Here is a 19,225-nt window from a genome sequence, read left to right on the forward strand (position 1 = left end):
GCGGGGGAGGTCCACCTGGTGGATGGGCTTCAATGGGAAGACTTACCTGGCTGAGACAGCTAAGAGAGAGCTGGAGGGGGTTCAATCATGACCCTCCCTTCTTGTCTCAGGGGTAGGGACTCTGGCATCCTAAAGATTTGGGGCTCCAGGAGGAAGCCTCGAGCAGGCCCTCAGGACAAGGGGACGACTTACTCTCCAGTTCTGCTCTGTTGAGGAAGATCAGTGGGAGAAAGGGAGTTGGGGAGGATCCCTAGGGAGGGAGTGATGAGATCCTGTGCATCCTGGGGACTCTAGGGTTGCACCTGTCTAAGTTCTCATTCCCAATGCGGAGTGAGATTCGTGGGCAAGCTCTGGGCCAGGGGCTAAGTTCTGAGCAGGGTGAAAATAGGCAGGGCAGTTTTGAGAGGGTTTTCTTAGATCCAGAAGAACAGACTCTGGATGGTCCTAAGGAATGACCTAACAGGCATCTAGCAGGCTCTGGTGATCATGGGCTAAAAAGGGGATCCCCAGCTGCCTGGAATATGCCCCTATCAAAGAACTAACCCAAGAGAGGAAGTCTGACTGAATGTAAAGAATGTGACTGAGGGGCAACTAGGTGGTAGAGTGCACAGGGTATTGGCCCTGGAGTCGAGGACCTGAGTTCAAAAATCTGGCCTCAGACACTTAATAATTGCCTAGCTGTGTGGCCTTGGGCAAGCCACTAACTCCATTGCCTTGCAAAAACTAAATCATCATCATCATCATCATCATCATCATCATTTAAAAAAAGAGAATGACTGCCCAGACCAAAGAAATGTAATCAAATCCCAATTCTTCTCTGGAGTAGCTGTGCCACCTTGAAAGAATTACTTCTTCCCTCTCTGGAAATTCCCTCTTTGGGCCTGCTTCCTCGACTGCAAAATGAAGGTGATCCCTGAGATCCATTTTTCCCTTTAAGACCATGATAACGTGATCTCTGCTCAGGGAAGTTCCCCCAAGGACTCTGGTAGCCCCTTCAGGCCTGGGCTAGATGGGTAACTCTCTAAGTTGACCTTTTTTAGACTGGACTCCATCTAGATGATCAGATGGAAGGGTATAGTCTGAGGGGGGACCATAAGAGGTTCAGCCTCTTCTTTATATCCAGGATGGACAGAATTGGTATTGGTCAAGGTCATACCAATAGGGCGCTCCCACAACTCATACTTTGGAGAGTCCCCATTGATCCCAGTTAGGCCAAAGCCTGGCTTTTAACAGGCAGAACTGGACAAACATTCAGAAATCCTGAATACCTACAGGCATTATTAGGACCCTCATACCCTCCACCAGTCACCATCCGGACCAGATGGGATCTGGTCATCCAAATCCAAACTTCATTCATCAAGGAGAGGGCCTTCTGGATCTGAACAGAGCTGAATTAGGCAAGTGAGGATGGAACAATTCAGGATGTCTCTGTACCCTACCCAAGAGGTGGTATGAAGGGACTGGCATATGTAAACAATCCACCAGGACCTATCCCCACTAGACATGTGCTTGGGGGGCAAGAGTGGGAATATTCCAGGTACTGGTCCCTCCCCCAGTTGAAGTGGCACTTTGGTAGCAGAGTGTGAGCTGCGCATGCCTACCCCATTGCCCATCTCAGATCTTCCCACCATTGCTTGGCATTGCCAGTTGATCTCTGTCCTACTAGACCCTAGAACCAAAGATGCCATGCTTCTGGAGCCTGAAGGTTTTCTAAGACTTTCCCAAACTATTAGGAACCCCACAACCTGTATGACAACCATACAGATCTGCTCTTTTAGATCCCTCCAGTCCACCAGCCTTGTCCCTTCTTTTCATCTTCCCATTTTCCCTCTTGTGTTCATGGGTTTTTCTCTTGATGAGCACTTTAGTGATTAGTGGTACTCAAGTCTTTCCTTTCCCTGGGACCTATTTTTCTAGGGTTCATTTTATCTTCTGATCCTGAACCTCAGAGATACCCATCACTATTCCCTAAGCATTGCTACTCTTTCAGGAATATTATGCGAACTCTCCTGGAGAGAAGGATTTGGGGGGAGTGTTGAGTGGTAGAAGGCTGAGACAAGCCCCTAATTTTATATAATCTTTGTTTTGTTTAAACTCTGGTGGTTTAATGGATCATGGATATTTGTGTTGGAGTCCAGGCAGAGTCATGGAGCGGGGGGAATGAGTTGAGTGGAGGTCCTTTAAGAATCTTGGCAGTTTAGAACAAGTCTCCCTCACTCAGCAGGGCAAGAACATTCTGAGGTGGTTGTTGAGGGTGGCAGTTGGAAAGGGGTCTTGGGAGAGAGAGGACTGGAGGAGGCTTAGAGAGGATGAGGAGGCAGGTCTAGGTTGGGAGTAAACTGGAATCCAGATGTAGTAGCTCAATCTCTTGGCCTCCTTGAATACTCTCTCTGGGCTGTCAAAGAAAGGTACAGACCCAGCCCCCAGCAAAGAGCCTCCACCACTGGGGGGGTCCGTTCCTCCATCTTGAAGAGTTTGCTTTTAAATGGAAGACTAGCAATTAGGAACAGCTTTGAATGGGAATGCCCCCCCCCAAAAGGCTTGCCAGTCCTTTTGGGCTCATTTCAGGTCTTCCTTAGTTGTGTCAACTGGGCTTTGGACACCTCCTTTACCGCCCCCCCCAATTTGGATCCTTTCACACAGATGCTTCCAGCTCTAAATCTGTGCTCCTAGGATTGCTTTTTCTATACTCAGACTTCCAGAAGGGGAAAGATGGCAACCAAGCCCTGGCTCAGCTCTCATCATCATAGGGTGGGTGGGTGGGAGAGCCCCAGAAAAAGGAAAGACTTTTATGGTCAGGGAGAGTGGAGGGCAAGCTGATAAAGGAGCTGGTAAAGGGCTCTGCTCTCACATTCCAAGTCTGAAGGGCAGACAGGGCCTGGTTCATAGTTGGCATCTAATGAATGCTTGTTGAATTGTTAATGTCAGCTAGAGAGGACTCTAGTTAGCCCTGCTCACATCTTGTGAACCAGGACTGTCTTGCATGGGTGAGACATGGTCCAGAGTGAGAAGGATGCAAAGTCTTTGGCTGATAAAACCTCCGGCCCTAGGCAGATGGTCTCCAAGGAAGGTCTTTTCTTATGCTGTTGGTGAGGACCCCAGAGTGGATCCTTAGGTTAGCTGTCATGCTCTCAATCTTTCCTGAAAATTTGAGGAAGAGTCCCACGAGCCTTGAATTCCTGCACTAAAGGGCTGGTCAATCAAGCCAAAGCGGCTGGCTTCTCTTCTCCAGTGCTCATGAACTCCATGGATTGGGGTGATGCTGGGTTTTGGCTGGCTTTGCCAGTGGAGCCAGAAGCTTTAGCAGGTCCTACCAGGCTCAAAAGGCTTCAAGTACAGGCCCCGTGGTGGACTGGGTGTTTGTTGTCCGAGGCTCAGCCTAGCTAAGTGCAGAGGGACTCATCACCACAGAGCTGGCCATCAGGCTTGTGAGTGCTTTTCAGCCAAGCATCTAGTAAAGGCTGCCCAAGAAGGCAGGAGGGTGTGAATGACCCCCCTCCGATATCGTCGTCTCCCACATGGAGGTGAAGAAGCCCTTGGGCCCCTCTAGCCCATTCCACACAAGTTGGCCCTCTATAAAGACTGCCACTGAATGGGGTACTATGTCACTCAAGTCCACAACCCTACAAAGAATAAGCCTGCTCTGGGCCAGGGCTAATCTGTGGCATCCTCCTGTTTTAAGGAGGACCATCTTGTAAAGAACTCTCCAAGAAAATTGGGAAGGGAGGGAGCTTTCCTCCAAGGTGGGGAACCCTCCAGGGGTTGTCTGCTGTAGTCTCTTGGGACAGGACAATTACAATCAAAATATCCCATTCCATTGTGCTCTGGAAGACCAGGATGACCTAGAGAAACAGGGAAAAAATAGGAGACCTATTTTCCTAAATTTATGCCAGAAGCCCCAATGTTGTAAAACAGGCTCTGTGCAAAGAGATGAAACTCCCACTCAGAAAAGCCTGTTGTTCGGCTCCTCTTCTCTGCCCTACGGCTCTGTCTCCTCAGACAGATGATGGGTACCTGAACAGTTGGGAGAGAAAAGGCCAAACTGACCCCAAATTGGCTGGAGTAACTTCCAGCCCAGCAGGAGAGATTCTTCTCACCCACATGCCCGTTAGACACAGTCATGGACACAGGGAGCTTCTCAGAGTTCTCCCCATGCAAGGCAGTCCAGACTTGGCCTTCTTTTGCACTCCTGGATCCAAGCAGACCTAGCTGATGGGAAGGGTTGAATGGACCTTTATTTATCGGGGTTCTTTTCAGGGAATAAGACACACGCAAAGGGAAAGGAGGCGGGGCACTGGGAAAAAGATGGGGGGCACAGTGTTTCCAAAGGTCCCATGCAAGAACTAGGGGAAGCAGGCTAAAGAAACCCAGCTTCTGGCAGGGTTTTGGCCACTTGGTCCAAATTCATCAGTTGCCAGGGGACAGCATGCATCGTCCATGGAAGTCACTTCAGAGCTTCCCAAGAGTTTGAGGGAAATGTCAGTTTTGTAGCAAATACAAACACTAGTTATCTAATTGGTCTGAACATTTGTCAGGAACTAGACTGTCATTAGGTCCTTGGAAACGGGACCCCACCCATTTGGGAAAGCTGAGGCTGGAACTGAGTTCTGCTGGGCTGGAGGTCTCCTCCCAGGTCCAGGTCCCTAAAAGGACGTGGCTAAGGACTTGATGGTGCTTATGGCAGTGTGGGCAGGAGAAGTCCTGGCCAGGGACGGAGGGCAGCAGGAAAATTGAGCAAGGGTCAAGGCTCCTCTGGCTCTAAGTGGCAGTGGGTGAGCTTCTGGGGGAGGCTCTGCAGGGGCTGCTGAAGGGTAAAGAGTGTTTCAGTTTTGTCTTTGTGTCTCTGTGCTCAGCCCAGGGCCAGCCCATGGTAGACGCTCGGTCAATGTTGAGGGGAATGGAAGGGTGTTGGACAGCACCATGCTTAGCCCTGGGGACCCAGCCCCGCTGATGCCCAAGGAGGGCTCTAGTTCTCAGAGCCAGAACTACCTTCTCTTGCCTCCAATTTTTGCCTTGGAGGAGAGTGGGCATGAGAAGAAACCAGGTAGCTACTGGACTGTGGACCTGGGAATGCCCCCCCCCACTCATGTGCTGGCAGAGCCAATGGCCCTGGGCCTGCCTTCACTTGGGGGTGGTGTCTTAAAAGGGGGCCCACTGGAGGGAACAAGAGAGGCAAAGTGGGGCATTTTAATAGGTGACCAACAGGCAGCTATGCTTGAAGGCCAGGAAGGCCTCCCTAGGACAGAGAGGTGATATTGGACCGTCCTCCTGGAGGTGCAATGATCTTCTGGGCTGGCCGCCTGGCGATATGGTCATCTGCTTGAGAGCCTGGCAGGAAAAGAAGACAGGAAGCTCATTATCTCCCAGCAAAGCCCGACAGAATGTGGGCTGTGGGGTCCCAGGGAAGGGGCGCTGCTAGGGAGGAGAAGGCAATATTCTGGGGAACACCTGGGCTCTGTGCCCTCAAGGCAGCCGGGATTCCTACCAAGAAACTCCAAAGTTCTAGTTCCTTAGACTCTCTGCTCTACCTCTTCAGCACTGCAGCCAAGGCTCTATAGCTGCTCTGCTGCCAGCCAGGGGTGCTGCCAGAGAAGGGGGCCCTGGTTTGGGTCTGGGCTCTGGAAGCTGCTCTCCCCCTCCTTTCCCTTCCCCAGACACTGACCAGACAAGCTAAAGCCAGATTGGTGCAGGTTGCGGATGGGTGGGACCATGATTTTGCCAGGACAAGAAGTGATTCTGGAGGCTGGGGTCGGGGCTGCTGCCTTGGCTGTCGCAATCCCGTCATGGACTGGTCCATCGTAGAGCCCCCTTGGTACACCATGAATCTCAGCCAACTAGCGGTGGTGAGGGAGGAGCAGAAGAGAGAGAGAAAAGGACAGAAACAGAGAACATAAAGGCAGAGCCTAGACTGTGGGGGCCCCTGAGAGAGGGGGCAAACAGACTCATCTTCAACTCCCCCCTGGGCTTGTGACCCACATCCCTGCTGCTGTGAACCTCAACAGCTACAGAGTCAGGATGCAGGGGGAAGGGCAACATCTCCAAGGCGAGAGCCCTGGACAAGGAACCCCCACTCTGCTCACAAAGTGGGGCAGGGGGTTCCCCAACTATTGGTTCAGCCTGAAGTGATCATTATTCATAGACTAAAATCCAAACTACTTTTCAAAGAAGTATTGAAGGGAATGATGCAATCACTGGGTCCCATTCCCTCTTCTCTTTCTGAACCTTGGGAGGGGGAAAGATGTGTCTGAATCCCCCACCTCTTGAGTGGGAGCTGGAGAAGGTGAAGCAGGCTTGGGACTGGTTAGAGCTGGGTCAGCTCATCCCCAGACAGGACCTTTAGGCCAGGAATTTATCCTTGCTAGGCCTTCCTCCCAAATGAGATATCCAAAGTCAGACAAGATTTCTTCAACAGAGGAGGCCATCCTCCAGGTACACAACTGGCCAAGGAAAGCTCCTTGGGAGACAGTGAAATGATCCGATCCTACAAGGGGCTCTCCCCCACATCTGACCAGAGGAAAGGGCTCTGGGGAGAATCAATAAAATGCTCCTCTAATCACTCCTGTCTAGGCCATGGGAAGGCACCCATCCTGGATGGTCTCTGCCCTCCTGGTCCTTGGTTCCCTTCATGATAGACCCTTCTAGAAGCTGCTGAGCTCCTAGAACCTGCAGTGATCAAGGCTACTTTTTGCTATGCAGGCAGGCCTAGTCTCTGGAACCCTCCAATGTCCATATCTGGGACTCTCAGGCCTGAGGCTTTGCTCAGCATCACAGCTTGCTTTTGCTACCACCCCCTCCCCTTGGTACTGGGGGGCCCCTGAGGACTCTTGACACTGTCCTGGCAAATTGCCTCTTATCTTGGCCCAGTGTCCCTTCTGTATCCCTGAAGTTGGGCTGGCAAAGCCACTCCTCACAAAGGACCAATGCTATTCTCCAGGCATGGGAAATTGGAGATCATCACCCATCTTCTCTCATGGGGACTCTGACCCCTGCTCATGGGGGGTTTACTTGGTGGTTCTGCTCCCTATTCAAGTTCTGCCAAGTCATCTGCTCCTAAAGAGGGGGACAGAGCTCTGGGGCTCAATTAACCTGATTCACACGCATGAGCCCCAATTGGGTGCTTCTGACCAGTAATTTTTGCCCTAGTCCCAAATTCTGTATAGCTTCTGGCCCTCTTTGGGCTAGCTGTTTCCTTTTCTATAAGGTGAAAGGGCTGGTCTGAATGATCTCTAAACTTCCCCCAGCTCTCTGTTTCAGGGAGAGGCCCTCAAACTTGGGACCAGACAACTGTTTCAGCTTCTGAAGATGCTGCCAGGCTTTCAGGAGCACTCTCCCTTCAGCAAGGCAGAGAGCAGCCAGTTTTTAGTGGAATAGATGAGCTTCAAACAATTCAAACCACTTGTGGCCAATCCTGGGAATGAGGCTCTCTGAGCTTCTGGCAGATTTTTAAATACCTGTTGCCACTAGCCCTGTACTCAGGGCAGCTAGGTGGCACTGGTGTCAAGAGGACAGGAGTTTGAATTCAGCCTCATATCCTTGACTTTTCAATAGTTGTGTGACCTTTGGCCAGTCACTTCACCCTGATGGCCTCACATCCAGGGTCATCTCCAGTCATCCTGATTCCTATCTGGCCACTGGACCCAGTCTCTGGAGGATATGGCGGCTCTGTGACTTAGCCACACACCCCTCCCCAACTCAATACAGTTCCCATGCTTGTCATGGCATCACCTCTCTGGTGTTGTCTTCTTCCAAAATGAAGGACAAACATTAGCTCTGTACTCTGTGCCCTTCCAGAATGATGGGACTGGTCAGAAAGTGTGCTCTGATGGGAGGGTCTGGGAGGCCTGAGAGTTTTGTTCCAACCAGAGAAGCAGTCAGAGATGTAGTGAAAACAAGTCCCCTGAGATGTCTTGAGCCCATCCCAAAGCAAATTCCACCAAGCCTCCCCTGAGAGACTCCCAAGGCTCTCAGAACAAAAGGAAATGAAAGCCAGGCCATCACTTGGCCTTCCATTTTCCATCATTTCCCAATCATGCCTCACTTGAAGATCCAAGGGCACCAATGGCCCAGCCTTGCAGTCTTCCATTCATCTGCCTCCTCACGATGCTCCATCATTGAAAAGGACCATGCTGTCCAAAAACATAGGATGACATGACTTGCACAATTCTGTTAATTCTAGTGAGGGGACTGAGGTGCAAAGACATTGTTCTCACTTGATTTTACCCAGGACCACTTCACCCCATGACCCGACTTAAGAGGAAATAGGACTTATGATGATGGTCTGGTATTATGGGAGTCCTTGGTCCCAGAATGTGATTCTTTCCTCCCATCTCCACACCTTGCCACTCCAGTAACTGCAGCCAAAACACCAGTGTGAGACCTGGTAATGAGATGGCGACTAAGTACAGGAGGCACTGGGATGTTTCATTATGACAGGTCTGCGACAACACAGCTAATCCAAACCTGTCTCTCGATGGGCTAGTCATCATTTCGACCTTCTTGGCCCTTTAGACAACAGGCCAGTGTTCGCTTGCTCCTAATAGATGAGTCTAGACTGCTCTGCTCTGAAAGTCCACTCCCCAGAGCTCAAGCTCACAGGAAGCTTCCAGAACCTCAACACTTTCCAAGGCCTGGGCCCCTCCCTCAGGGCAAACTCATTCCAGGGTGGCCCTTCACCAAAGGGAACTCTGCTAGGGGCTCCCACCAGCTTCACAGGGATCAGCCGGGAGAAGGGTTGCATGTGAACAGCTGTTGAACATGGGTCAGTGAGTCTGGAGAGAAAGGGGAATGTCACTGAAGGGATGGATTGAAAGGGAGGCGAGCTCAGATCCCCAAGATGGGTGCTGTGAAGCATCTAGTGCAGTGGAAGGAAATAGTTCTAGGGAATCATGCCCCCTCCAAGACTCTCCTTGAGAGGCGTTTGTCCTCAATTATTGCCCTGGGTCCATCTAGCCTTCTGCCCTTCAGAAGGTCCGGTTATTTCAGGCTTTTCTTCTGAATACCCCCCCCCAATTCTCTACCATCAAGACTTTTCTCAGATCTCTCACTGACTCAAGGGGCTTAACTCCATCCCAAGGACCTAGGAAGGGTCCATGTAATTCCAAGACTCAGTCAATGTTTTCCTTCTCTAGGTGAGGCTGGATTCATCAGGGCCACAGTTCAGGAGTTAGCCCTTACCTTGACTGGGAGAGCCACCATCCTTCCCCTCATTCCATCCACCCCAACCCGAGGGCCCTCAACAGAAAGCAAAGGGGGCCCCTTAAGAGCCTAGAGTGGCATGACCAAAGAATTGATCACTGGTAGCCACCTTGTTCATGCCAAGTGCCTCGGACTTGGCTGGTCCCATCCTTTAGGTAACTGTTGCCCTAATGTAGTTAAGTGCATATACCAAACAGTGCCTGAAGATGGCAGGAGAGGAATGAAGGGAAATGCCAGTCCTGCAGGCAAAGAAGGGTCAGTTAAAATGAGTGTAATACAAACCTTCATTCCTGGTATGGTTAAAGGGAACTTGCTGAGATGCCCTCTTCCCTTCCTGAGGGGTGGGGTCAGTGTGATTCCCTCCTGATCTTTGGGGAGTACTAGAATTGTTCTATTGGTCAAAGTTCACAAGAGCCAAGGCAAAGCAATAATCAGTTCCTAGGAAGGGGAGAAATGCCCCCTGGGTGGGGTAAGCTAGCTCTTCACACACCCATCTTGCTCAGTCCAAAGGGGGATCCTGCAAGTGGAAGGGAGATAGAGCAAGGCAAACCTAGCCCATCCTAAATTTCTCCTGGGGCCCATCCTAGAGACCATAGTCCTGGTGAGCGTAAGGCAAAGACAGGGAAGAAGCACTGGATTAGAAGGGTGGAAGCAAGGGGAAAAGGTAAATACCAACCTAAGGGTGGGGGAGAGACAGACAGAGACAGAGACACAGAGAGACAGAGACACAGAGAAGGCAAGCTAGGAATGAGGAACCTAGTCCTGAGCAGCACTCCACAACCAACCCCTTGGAAAGACCCTGGCTGCATTATCCCCAAGCTAGCTCAATGTCCACCAATCAGAAGTTACAGTCTGAGACATTCTCTATTCCATTCTCTGCCCTCCAGCCCATCCCAAGGGAAGGCTTTGGGCTCCCCAAACTTTGCTTCTTTGAATATAGTTTTATCAAATCAATGCATATTGCTTCAAGCCAACCTTTCCTTCTGTGTATAATACCTCCCCTCAAGAATGGTAACTACAGAATTGAGCCCTTGGTGCCTGAGCTTCTCCCTTTGTCCAATCTTCTGAGGCTGTGGAGGAATGAGCCTCTCCAAACTTAGCTAGTCTGGTCCTTGGACAGTCGGCCCACTTGGTCCCTGAATTTCTACATGATGCCTTGGCAACTTGAGAGTCATCGCCAACACCCATGCTCTGCTTCCATAGACTTTGAGAAACCAGAGACACTTCCTTGGGGAACACATCTGAAATGGTGTGAGAAGAGTTAACAGATAGCTGCCCACTAGTGGCTCATGGTGGGGGCGGGGATGATAGAATCCTCATTAGCAGCAGGCTCGGGGGAGATGGCAGTCATTCATATGAGTTTGAAGGCAGTATCCATTCCTTCTAACAAGCAAATAAGACCAGACTTCAGAGCAGAGCTGAAAAAGCTCCCAAGCACAGGGAGCTCAGTGATCAGTACTGATCATTGGAAACAGAGAAAAGAGAGAGTATCTGGGAGCACAATGTGCTTTGGGGAAAGGGCCAGTTTGGAGATGGTACCAAAATGGGAGCTAGACCATTATCCTAAGTCATAGGTGGGTGGGGAGATGGGCTAAGGTGGGTGCATGAAAGTAGAAGAGAGATGGGAGGGTGATGAGATACTCTTAGTTTATCAGCACAGTGGTCCTAGGGCACCTCCTTGGACCTGGAAGCCTTGAAAGAGTGGGGGCAGCTAGGTGGCGAGTCAGGAGGATGAGTTCAAATTGGACCTCAGATACTTAATAATTGCCTAGCTGTGTGACCTTGGGCAAATCACTTAATCCCACTGCCTTAAATAAATTTTAAAAAATTATAGAGGAGGGAAAGGAAAGATAAAGAGAGGAGCTGTTTGTTGGGGGAGGTGACAAATCTTCCCAAACAACAGTGATGAATGAGTGACTGTGCATGGCCCTGTGGGCATGACACAAAAAAGCCCAAGGATTTTGTTTTCACATTCACCAGAGAGGCAGAGGCAAGTTCACTGCAGGATCAGTTGGTGTTAATGCCAGGAAGCAGACCATTCCCTCATCATCTTTGACTCCCAGTGGCCCTGCATGGAGAGATTTTTGACTTGGTTTCAGTTCACCAAACAGTCCCAAGGAGCTCCACCAAACTAACAGCTGGGCTTCCTCATCTCCCTCCCACAGGATGATCCTGCCTCCAACCAAGCTTGGTCATGGCCACCATCAATTTCCCTTTGGCACTTTAACTATCTCCACTGTGGACCAAAGCAAACTGTCCAAAGCTGGTCTCCAACACCTGGAGGTGTCTTACCCTTCCTCAGTGGCACATTCTCCTCCTTGACCCCACAGACCCTTCTACAGCCTTTGATCTAAAGCTGCCCAGGCCACTTGAAGACAATTGTGGATGAGCCCTGACATTGGGAGCATCCTTCACAACTAAAGGACTGAGGGACCCCATTGGCCATTCTGAGGATCTTAGACTTGAGCTTCTTTCCTGAGGAAAAGCTCAGATCTCTCACTATTCTTTGTCCTTTCTTGGGTGTCTCTGTTTCTCTCTGTCCATGCCTTCATCCCCTTCTCCATTTGAGAAAATGAGAATGGAGACTGGGAAGGGGGGGCATTCCTCTGGCATAACCTTCAAAGACCCCTGCTCTTATGATTGCAAATTCAGATAACCTAGCCAACATTCTAATGCCATTGCCTCTGGCAGCTCCTCACTCCCATCCCAGGACTCCCCAGTGTGAGCAAGCAGACTAAGCTGGTTCTTGGGCAGCAGCCCCAGGAACACCACGGGTCATGCTGCCTCATACACGGGGGGCATTTGCCAGGTGTGACTTGCTCCTGGATTAGCCTTTGACATCCCAAGCCACATCTCAAAGACCCACCTGAAGATGGCATGAGAAAAGTTAGCGGAAGTCCTGACCCCGAGGGATACAGGGGTCCCATCCTAGAAACACAAATGGCTTTCCTCCTGACTGGACGGACATGGAAGGGGGAAAGTGTTCCTTTTCCCAACCATGGTGTAACATCCCAGTTCTTGCTTCCCCACCCCCAAGGGAGACCAGCTCCATGCAGCCAAACAGTTCACATCATTGAGGAAAGGAGGGGATTTGTTCTGAGGCTAGGGAAAGTGGATTGGGGAGCAAGGCTCCCCGCTGGGAGGGCAGGCCTGGCAGAGAGGGGCTTTGGATGGCCCCAGAACTGTCCAAATGCACTTCCCCCTGGGGGGGAGTGGACAGAGGAGGGAGCAGAGCATGGGGGGTGGTCTCCCCCTCCCTGGCCCCATTTCTGAACTCTTCAGTCCTGGGCAAGGGGAGGGGGTGACCCAATGATGGCTGCCATTTACATAGCACTTTAATGCTTGGCGGACCTAACTCCTTGGATGGCATTACCTCATTGGAGATAAGCGAAGGCTCCAGGTCAGTCTAAGACATGAAGCAAAGTGGGCTAAAGGTGAGAGAAAGGAAGACATAGAGACAGAAGATGATGGCCATGAGGTCCAAAGGGGGCCTCCGTCCTTGTTTCCTTGGGGTTCCCCTGCTCACTCACACAAAGCTCACTCAGGGAGTGACCCTGCCTCCTGCGCCTTGGGCTCCTGCCCTAATCAAAGTACAAAGCTGTGTGAGACCCTTTCCTGGGGTCCCCCAAGCTTGAACTTCCAGTCTAGGCTTTGCCCTTAGATGAGAGTCCCATGGAAGGCCCTGAGTCTGCAAAGGGCCCCAGACTAGAGAAAGGGGCTGAGGCCGGGTGTCTGTCTCCAGGTCCTCTGGGCCTCAGAAGCTGTGTCTCTTTGTCAGCCTCTCAAAGGGCCCTTTCTTTACCTAGTGTGTGTTCCTGTTGCCCAAGGATGCACCTGTGCACCTGAGCAGATAGGTCTTGGACAGATGACCCCGGCAACCTGCTCCAATAGCGTTCTGGCTCTGCAGCCTTGGGGGCCCCGTGGCCTTAGGGACTCTGCAGCCTTGGGGGGCCCCGTGGCCTTAGGGATTCTGCAGCCTTGGGGGCCCCGTGGTCTTAGGGACTCTGCAGCCTTGGGGGCCCCGTGGTCTTAGGGACTCTGCAGCCTTGGGGGCCCCGTGGCCTTAGGGATTCTGCAGCCTTGGGGGCCCCGTGGTCTTAGGGACTCTGCAGCCTTGGGGGCCCCGTGGCCTTAGGGACTCTGCACACTTGAGGGCTCTTTAGCTTTAGGGATTCTGCAGCCTTGGGGGCCCCGTGGCCTTAGGGACTCTGCAGCCTTGGGGGGCCCCGTGGCCTTAGGGATTCTGCAGCCTTGGGGGCCCCGTGGTCTTAGGGATTCTGCAGCCTTGGGGGCCCCATGGCCTTAGGGACTCTGCAGCCTTGGGGGCCCCATGGCCTTAGGGATTCTGCAGCCTTGGGGGCCCCGTGGTCTTAGGGACTCTGCAGCCTTGGGGGCCCCGTGGTCTTAGGGACTCTGCAGCCTTGGGGGCCCCGTGGCCTTAGGGATTCTGCAGCCTTGGGGGCCCCGTGGTCTTAGGGATTCTGCAGCCTTGGGGGCCCCATGGCCTTAGGGATTCTGCAGCCTTGGGGGCCCCCTTAGGGACTCTGCACTCTGCAGCCTTGGGGGCCCCGTGGTCTTAGGGACTCTGCAGCCTTGGGGGCCCCGTGGCCTTAGGGATTCTGCAGCCTTGGGGGCCCCGTGGTCTTAGGGCTTAGGGACTCTGCAGCCTTGGGGGCCCCATGGCCTTAGGGATTCTGCAGCCTTGGGGGCCCCGTGGCCTTAGGGACTCTGCAGCCTTGGGGGCCCCGTGGTCTTAGGGATTCTGCAGCCTTGGGGGCCCCGTGGTCTTAGGGACTCTGCACACTTGAGGGCTCTTTAGCTTTAGGGATTCTGCAGCCTTGGGGGCCCCATGGCCTTAGGGATTCTGCAGCCTTGGGGGCCCCGTGGTCTTAGGGACTCTGCGTGGTGGCGTGGTCTTAGGGATTCTGCAGCCTTGGGGGCCCCGTGGTCTTAGGGACTCTGCAGCCTTGGGGGCCCCATGGCCTTAGGGATTCTGCAGCCTTGGGGGCCCCGTGGTCTTAGGGACTCTGCAGCCTTGGGGGCCCCGTGGTCTTAGGGACTCTGCAGCCTTGGGGGCCCCGTGGCCTTAGGGATTCTGCAGCCTTGGGGGCCCCGTGGCCTTAGGGACTCTGCAGCCTTGGGGGCCCCGTGGCCTTAGGGACTCTGCAGCCTTGGGGGCCCCGTGGCCTTAGGGATTCTGCAGCCTTGGGGTCCCCGTGGCCTTAGGGATTCTGCAGCCTTGGGGGCCCCGTGGTCTTAGGGACTCTGCAGCCTTGGGGGCCCCGTGGCCTTAGGGACTCTGCACACTTGAGGGTTCTTTAGCTTTAGGGATTCTGCAGCCTTGGGGGCTCTGTTTGAGTTCATGCTTCCTTTATTACCACAGCCCATGAGGGTCATTCTCAAGGGAACTCAGGGATGCTTCTAAGAGGAGCAGGTGAGATATCTTCTAAAGCATGTTGCTGCATTATGGAGGGGGCTATGTGGCTCAGGACCCTGCCTGCCCTTGGGGGGGAGGGGGTACTGAATTGGGGGAAAGAGGCCTACCAGTACCAAGAGCAGATTCTGGCTAAATCAGAAAGAAGAGGGGGATAAAGAAGAAATGAATGCAGCCTTAGGAGAGCCTTGCAGCCTTGGGGGGGGGGGCTGTAGCCTTGGGGGGATTTCTCCTAAAATTCAGTGGAATAAACCAACTCAGCTGAGCTGAAAAAGGAGCACAGCTTTCAAGGAAACCATTTTGATGAGGGAAGAGAGTGAATTCTGGAGCTTGGCTGTTTGGGGAGGGCAGTCTGGGAAGCAAGTTCTGTGCTAGTCATCCTGAAGTGGCAAAGACCTATGGGAGGGCAGGCGGCACTCTGGAGGGCAGGCCACTCCAAGGCTTAGGAGAGACTTGGACAGGGAAATGGAAGGTGGGAAAGAAACCTTTCCTTGATCTTTCCCTTTCAAGTTTAGAAGGGATTAAATTAAAATGGGGATGGATGGGGTGGTGGTGGAAGCAAATGGATAAGCAAAGAAAAGAGGAATGAATGATAAGGAAGGAAAGAGGCTGTTTCTCCACTCCAAGAGTATTTGAAAGCAATTTCTCTGTCCAATTAGTCTAGATTGGGATGAGCCACCTACAGAACAAAGACAAACCCCCTTCTCCTAGAACTTGAATTGAGGAGAAGGCAAAAAATGGAAGGATTTCAGAACATCGGGCAGGGATAAGCTGTGCCCTTTGGGTTTTGTTGGTTTTATTTGTTCAGCAAAGGCTTTGAGAGGAGGCACAGGAAATGCCCCCACCCAGCCTTGGGGCAGCATGCTGGGCTGCCAAACCCTGCAAACCCTTCATGGATATCCCTGGTGCAAAACATTCCCAAGAGAGTTCAACATGTGGCCACATTCTTCCTAACATGAGAGTGCAGGAGAGGAAAAATCGGGTCCAATGAGTTTCTCCTTCATTCCCACATTGTCCAAAGTGAAAGATCCATCCCTGGTTCTCCACACTGGAAAGCTTTGAGGATAGCAAGTCTTCAGAGACTCCCCCCCGAACTGGACAGGAATAATAAGAAATGACCCTGTGGAAGGAGCTGACGGGCAAACATGAGGTGACCAACAGTTATCCTCCAAGTAACCTGGACTCAAATGAGGAGAGGAGGGAAAGAAACTCCACAATGTTGATCCATTGATCCAGAACAAAGACAAGGAACCAGAGAAGGTAGAGACCTTGGGGTGGCTCACCCTCAGACTCCAAGCAGGGACAATCTGTAAAATGGGAAAATGGAATTTCCCATCCTGAGCTTCAAAGCTATGGCAAGGTTGTGGACAGGAGCTTGGCTACCAAAGCATCCCTGGTCCACCCCCGACAAGGTTTCCTTCCTTCCCTTCATCCTGAGAACCTCAGCTCTCAGGACTTCACTACTGTGTGTCATTTTCTCTTCCCCCACCCATTGTCTGCCCTCTGAAGACCAAGGCTTGTCCCTCTTACAGACCAGCCCCACCAGACCTTTGTAGTCTTACCTCTCACTATTGCCTCTGGTGTATTCTGGGCTCTAGTCAAACTTGTGGAATCCTGAACACATCTTGCTCTAACTTTAGTTTTAGTTCTGAGGTTTGTCCTCCCACTGCCTCTTCCACTCCAATGTATTAAGAATGTGCAGAGTCAAGGCCTACAAACTGCCAAGGGGCCCATCATGGTGCCTCTGCAAGTGGGAGTCTTTTAGAATGATGCTCCCGCTTCTTCTCAACCAAGCATCAAAGGCGCCCTCACATCCTCCAAGGTCCATGGAAGCCCAGAGAGGGCATGGAAATACGGTCTTCCTCACCAGGCCTCCAGAGCCCAGCTCATCCATTTTGGGTGGAATTCTGATGCTGAGGAAGCTTTTCCTTACATCAAGCCTAAAACTGCCTCTGCAGTCTACATTCTTTATCTGTCAAATAAGATTGGGAATGTTGCCACTATGTGGCAGGATGTGCCAAGATCCCCCATTGTACACTGACTTGACATGGCAACCAGGCCATGGTTTGAAGGGGGAGGGCAATGGGGGCCTGAGGGCCCAATCCTGGCTTCAGTCTTAGGATGAAGATAAAAGGCAGAAAGGGGAACTGAGAGGCCAGAGATAAGCTGTCTTTGATCATCACTTTGCCCAGGTTGGAAGCGGGGTGGCGTGAAACAGAAAGAGGCTGGGGTGGTGCAGCTGGGACAATGGCCATGATGTCAACTCCCTTTGGATTGCCTCAAAGGAGATACTTCCCAATGATGGCCAATAGCCTGGGCCACTGCTATGGACTGGACATGGGGCACTAACTCTCTCCCACATCTGTCCCAAATCTCTGTGGCTACTATTTCTCTCATCTTTTCTTCTCTCGAACTCTCCCATCCCATGACTGGGGAAGGATGGGAACAGAGTCCACTGGACCATGGGCAGCTGGTGCTGCTCTGCTCTTTCCCCATGACAGACTGTACCAGGATAGGGCTGGAAAGGCCCTTGGTGCAGGTCAACCCTTGAAGAAGGGTGTAGATGGCACCCCTCAGGGCCCAGGCAAGGGGAAGCCCACAGGCTGCTCAGGGATCTTAGACTTCAGTTTTTTTCCCTTCTGAAAGTCCTACCACTCTTCTATCTGTAGCCCTTTCTCAGGGTTTGGCCTCTGCTTTGAGTCTCTGTTTATTTCTGTTCTCTCTCTCTGTGTCCATGCTCTTCTCTCAATTGAGAAAGTAAAGATGGTCACCAGGGCTATCCAGGAAACCCAGTAGCTTGGTTGGCATCTGCCTCCATGCTCTGTGCACTGCCCATCTCCCACCCCCTAGAGGATTAGAGCACTTGTCCAAGAGAGTCCCAATGCCCTCTACAGAGACTTTTCCCAGGAAGCCCCCTCCCAGGGTGCTCAAATGGTGCATCCCCCCTCCAAGTCAAAGATCTGACTTCGGGGCCTGGTCCCTGGGTACGGCTCTACTTCTGACACAAGGCTCCCAATCCATGCTGGGTCGATAGGGGCTCAGTCTGCCTCACCCGTGGGCCTACCCACTACTTCTGAGGAGCCTCTAGACTAAGCTGGTTCTTGGGCAGCAGCCCCAGGAGCACTACGGGTCAGGCTACCTCACACACGGGCGGGGGGAGGCATCTGCCAGATGTGACTTGCTCCTGGATTAGCGTTTGAGAGTCCAAGACATATCTCAAAGACCCACCTGAAGATGGCATGAGGAAAAGTTAGCGGAAGTCCTGACCCCGAGGGATACAGGGGTCCCATCCTAGAAACACAAATGGCTTTCCTCCTGGCTGGACGGACATGGAAGGGGGAAAGTGTTCCTTTTCCCAACCATGGTGTAACATCCCAGTTCTTGCTTCCCCACCCCCAAGGGAGACCAGCTCCATGCAGCCAAACAGTTCACATCATTGAGGAAAGGAAGGGATTTGTTCTGAGGATAGGGAAAGTGGATTGGGGAGCAAGGCTCCCCGCTGGGAGGGCAGGCCTGGCAGAGAGGGGCTTTGGATGGCCCCAGAACTGTCCAAATGCACTTCCCCCTGGGGGGAGTGGACAGAGGAGGGAGCAGAGCATGGGGGGTGGTCTCCCCCTCCCTGGCCCCATTTCTGAACTCTTCAGTCCTGGGCAAGGGGAGGGGGTGACCCAATGATGGCTGCCATTTACATAGCACTTTAATGCTTGGCGGACCTTACTCCTTGGATGGCATTACCTCATTGGAGATAAGCGAAGGCTCCAGGCCAGTCTAAGACATGAAGCAAAGTGGGCTAAAGGTGAGAGAAAGAAAGACATAAAGACAGAATGATGGCCATGAGGTCCAAAGGGGGCCTCCGTCCTTGTTTCCTTGGGGTTCCCCTGCTCACTCACACAAAGCTCACTCCTCAGGGTTCTGAATCCCTCCTCAAGACCCTGCCTTCTGGGCCTCAGGCTCCTGCCCTAGCCAATGTGGAAAGCTGTGTCAGACCCTTTTCTGGGTACCCCAAGCTTGGACCCCCAGTCTAGGCTTGGCCCTTAGACAAGAGCCATGTGGAAGGCCCCAGAGTCTGCAAAGGGCCCTAGACCAGAGAAAGGGGCTGAGGCCGGGTGTCTGTCTTCAGGTCCTCTGGGCCTCAGAAGCTGTGTCTCTTTGTTAGCCTCTCAAAGGGCCCTTTCTTTACCTAGTGTGTGTTCCTGTTGCCCAAGAATACACCTGTACACCTGAGCAGACAGATGACCTTGGCATCTTGCTCCAGTGGAGTTCTGGCTCTGCAGCTTTGGGGTGATCTTCAGCCTTAGGGATTCTGCAGCCTTGGGGGCTCTTCAGCCTTGGAGGCCTCAGCAGCCTTAGGGGGCTCTGTAACCTTAGGTGCTCTGTAGCCTTGAGGGGCCCTGTAGCTTTGAAGGGCTCTCCAGCCTTGGGGTGGGGGGGGCTCAACAGCCTTAGCAGCCTTGGGGGCTCTTCAGTCTTGGAGGCTTTGTAGCCTTAGGGGGCCCTGAATCCCTAGGGGTTCTACAGCCTTGAGGGGCCCTGCAGCCTTGTGGGCTCTGCTTGAGTTCATGTTTCCTTTATTATCACAACCTATGAGGGTTATTT

At 52.4% G+C, this 19,225-nt stretch overlaps 1 protein-coding gene across 1 annotated transcript in view; it reads right to left on the reverse strand.

Annotated features, from left to right (window-relative positions):
- Window positions 1–5,236: 5,236 nt before the first annotated feature.
- The window catches only part of DPYSL4 (dihydropyrimidinase like 4), a 51,960-nt gene continuing 37,971 nt past the window's right edge, over window positions 5,237–19,225 (reverse strand). The window contains exons 14-15 of the mRNA XM_074232135.1: window positions 5,663–5,834; window positions 5,237–5,328 (exon numbers count right to left, since the gene is read on the reverse strand). Coding sequence (XP_074088236.1) covers window positions 5,237–5,328; window positions 5,663–5,834 — 264 coding nt within the window. The remainder of the gene's footprint in view (window positions 5,329–5,662; window positions 5,835–19,225) is intronic.

The sequence above is a fragment of the Macrotis lagotis genome, chromosome 4 (genome assembly GCF_037893015.1).
Source record: "Macrotis lagotis isolate mMagLag1 chromosome 4, bilby.v1.9.chrom.fasta, whole genome shotgun sequence".
NCBI lineage: Eukaryota > Metazoa > Chordata > Mammalia > Peramelemorphia > Peramelidae > Macrotis > Macrotis lagotis.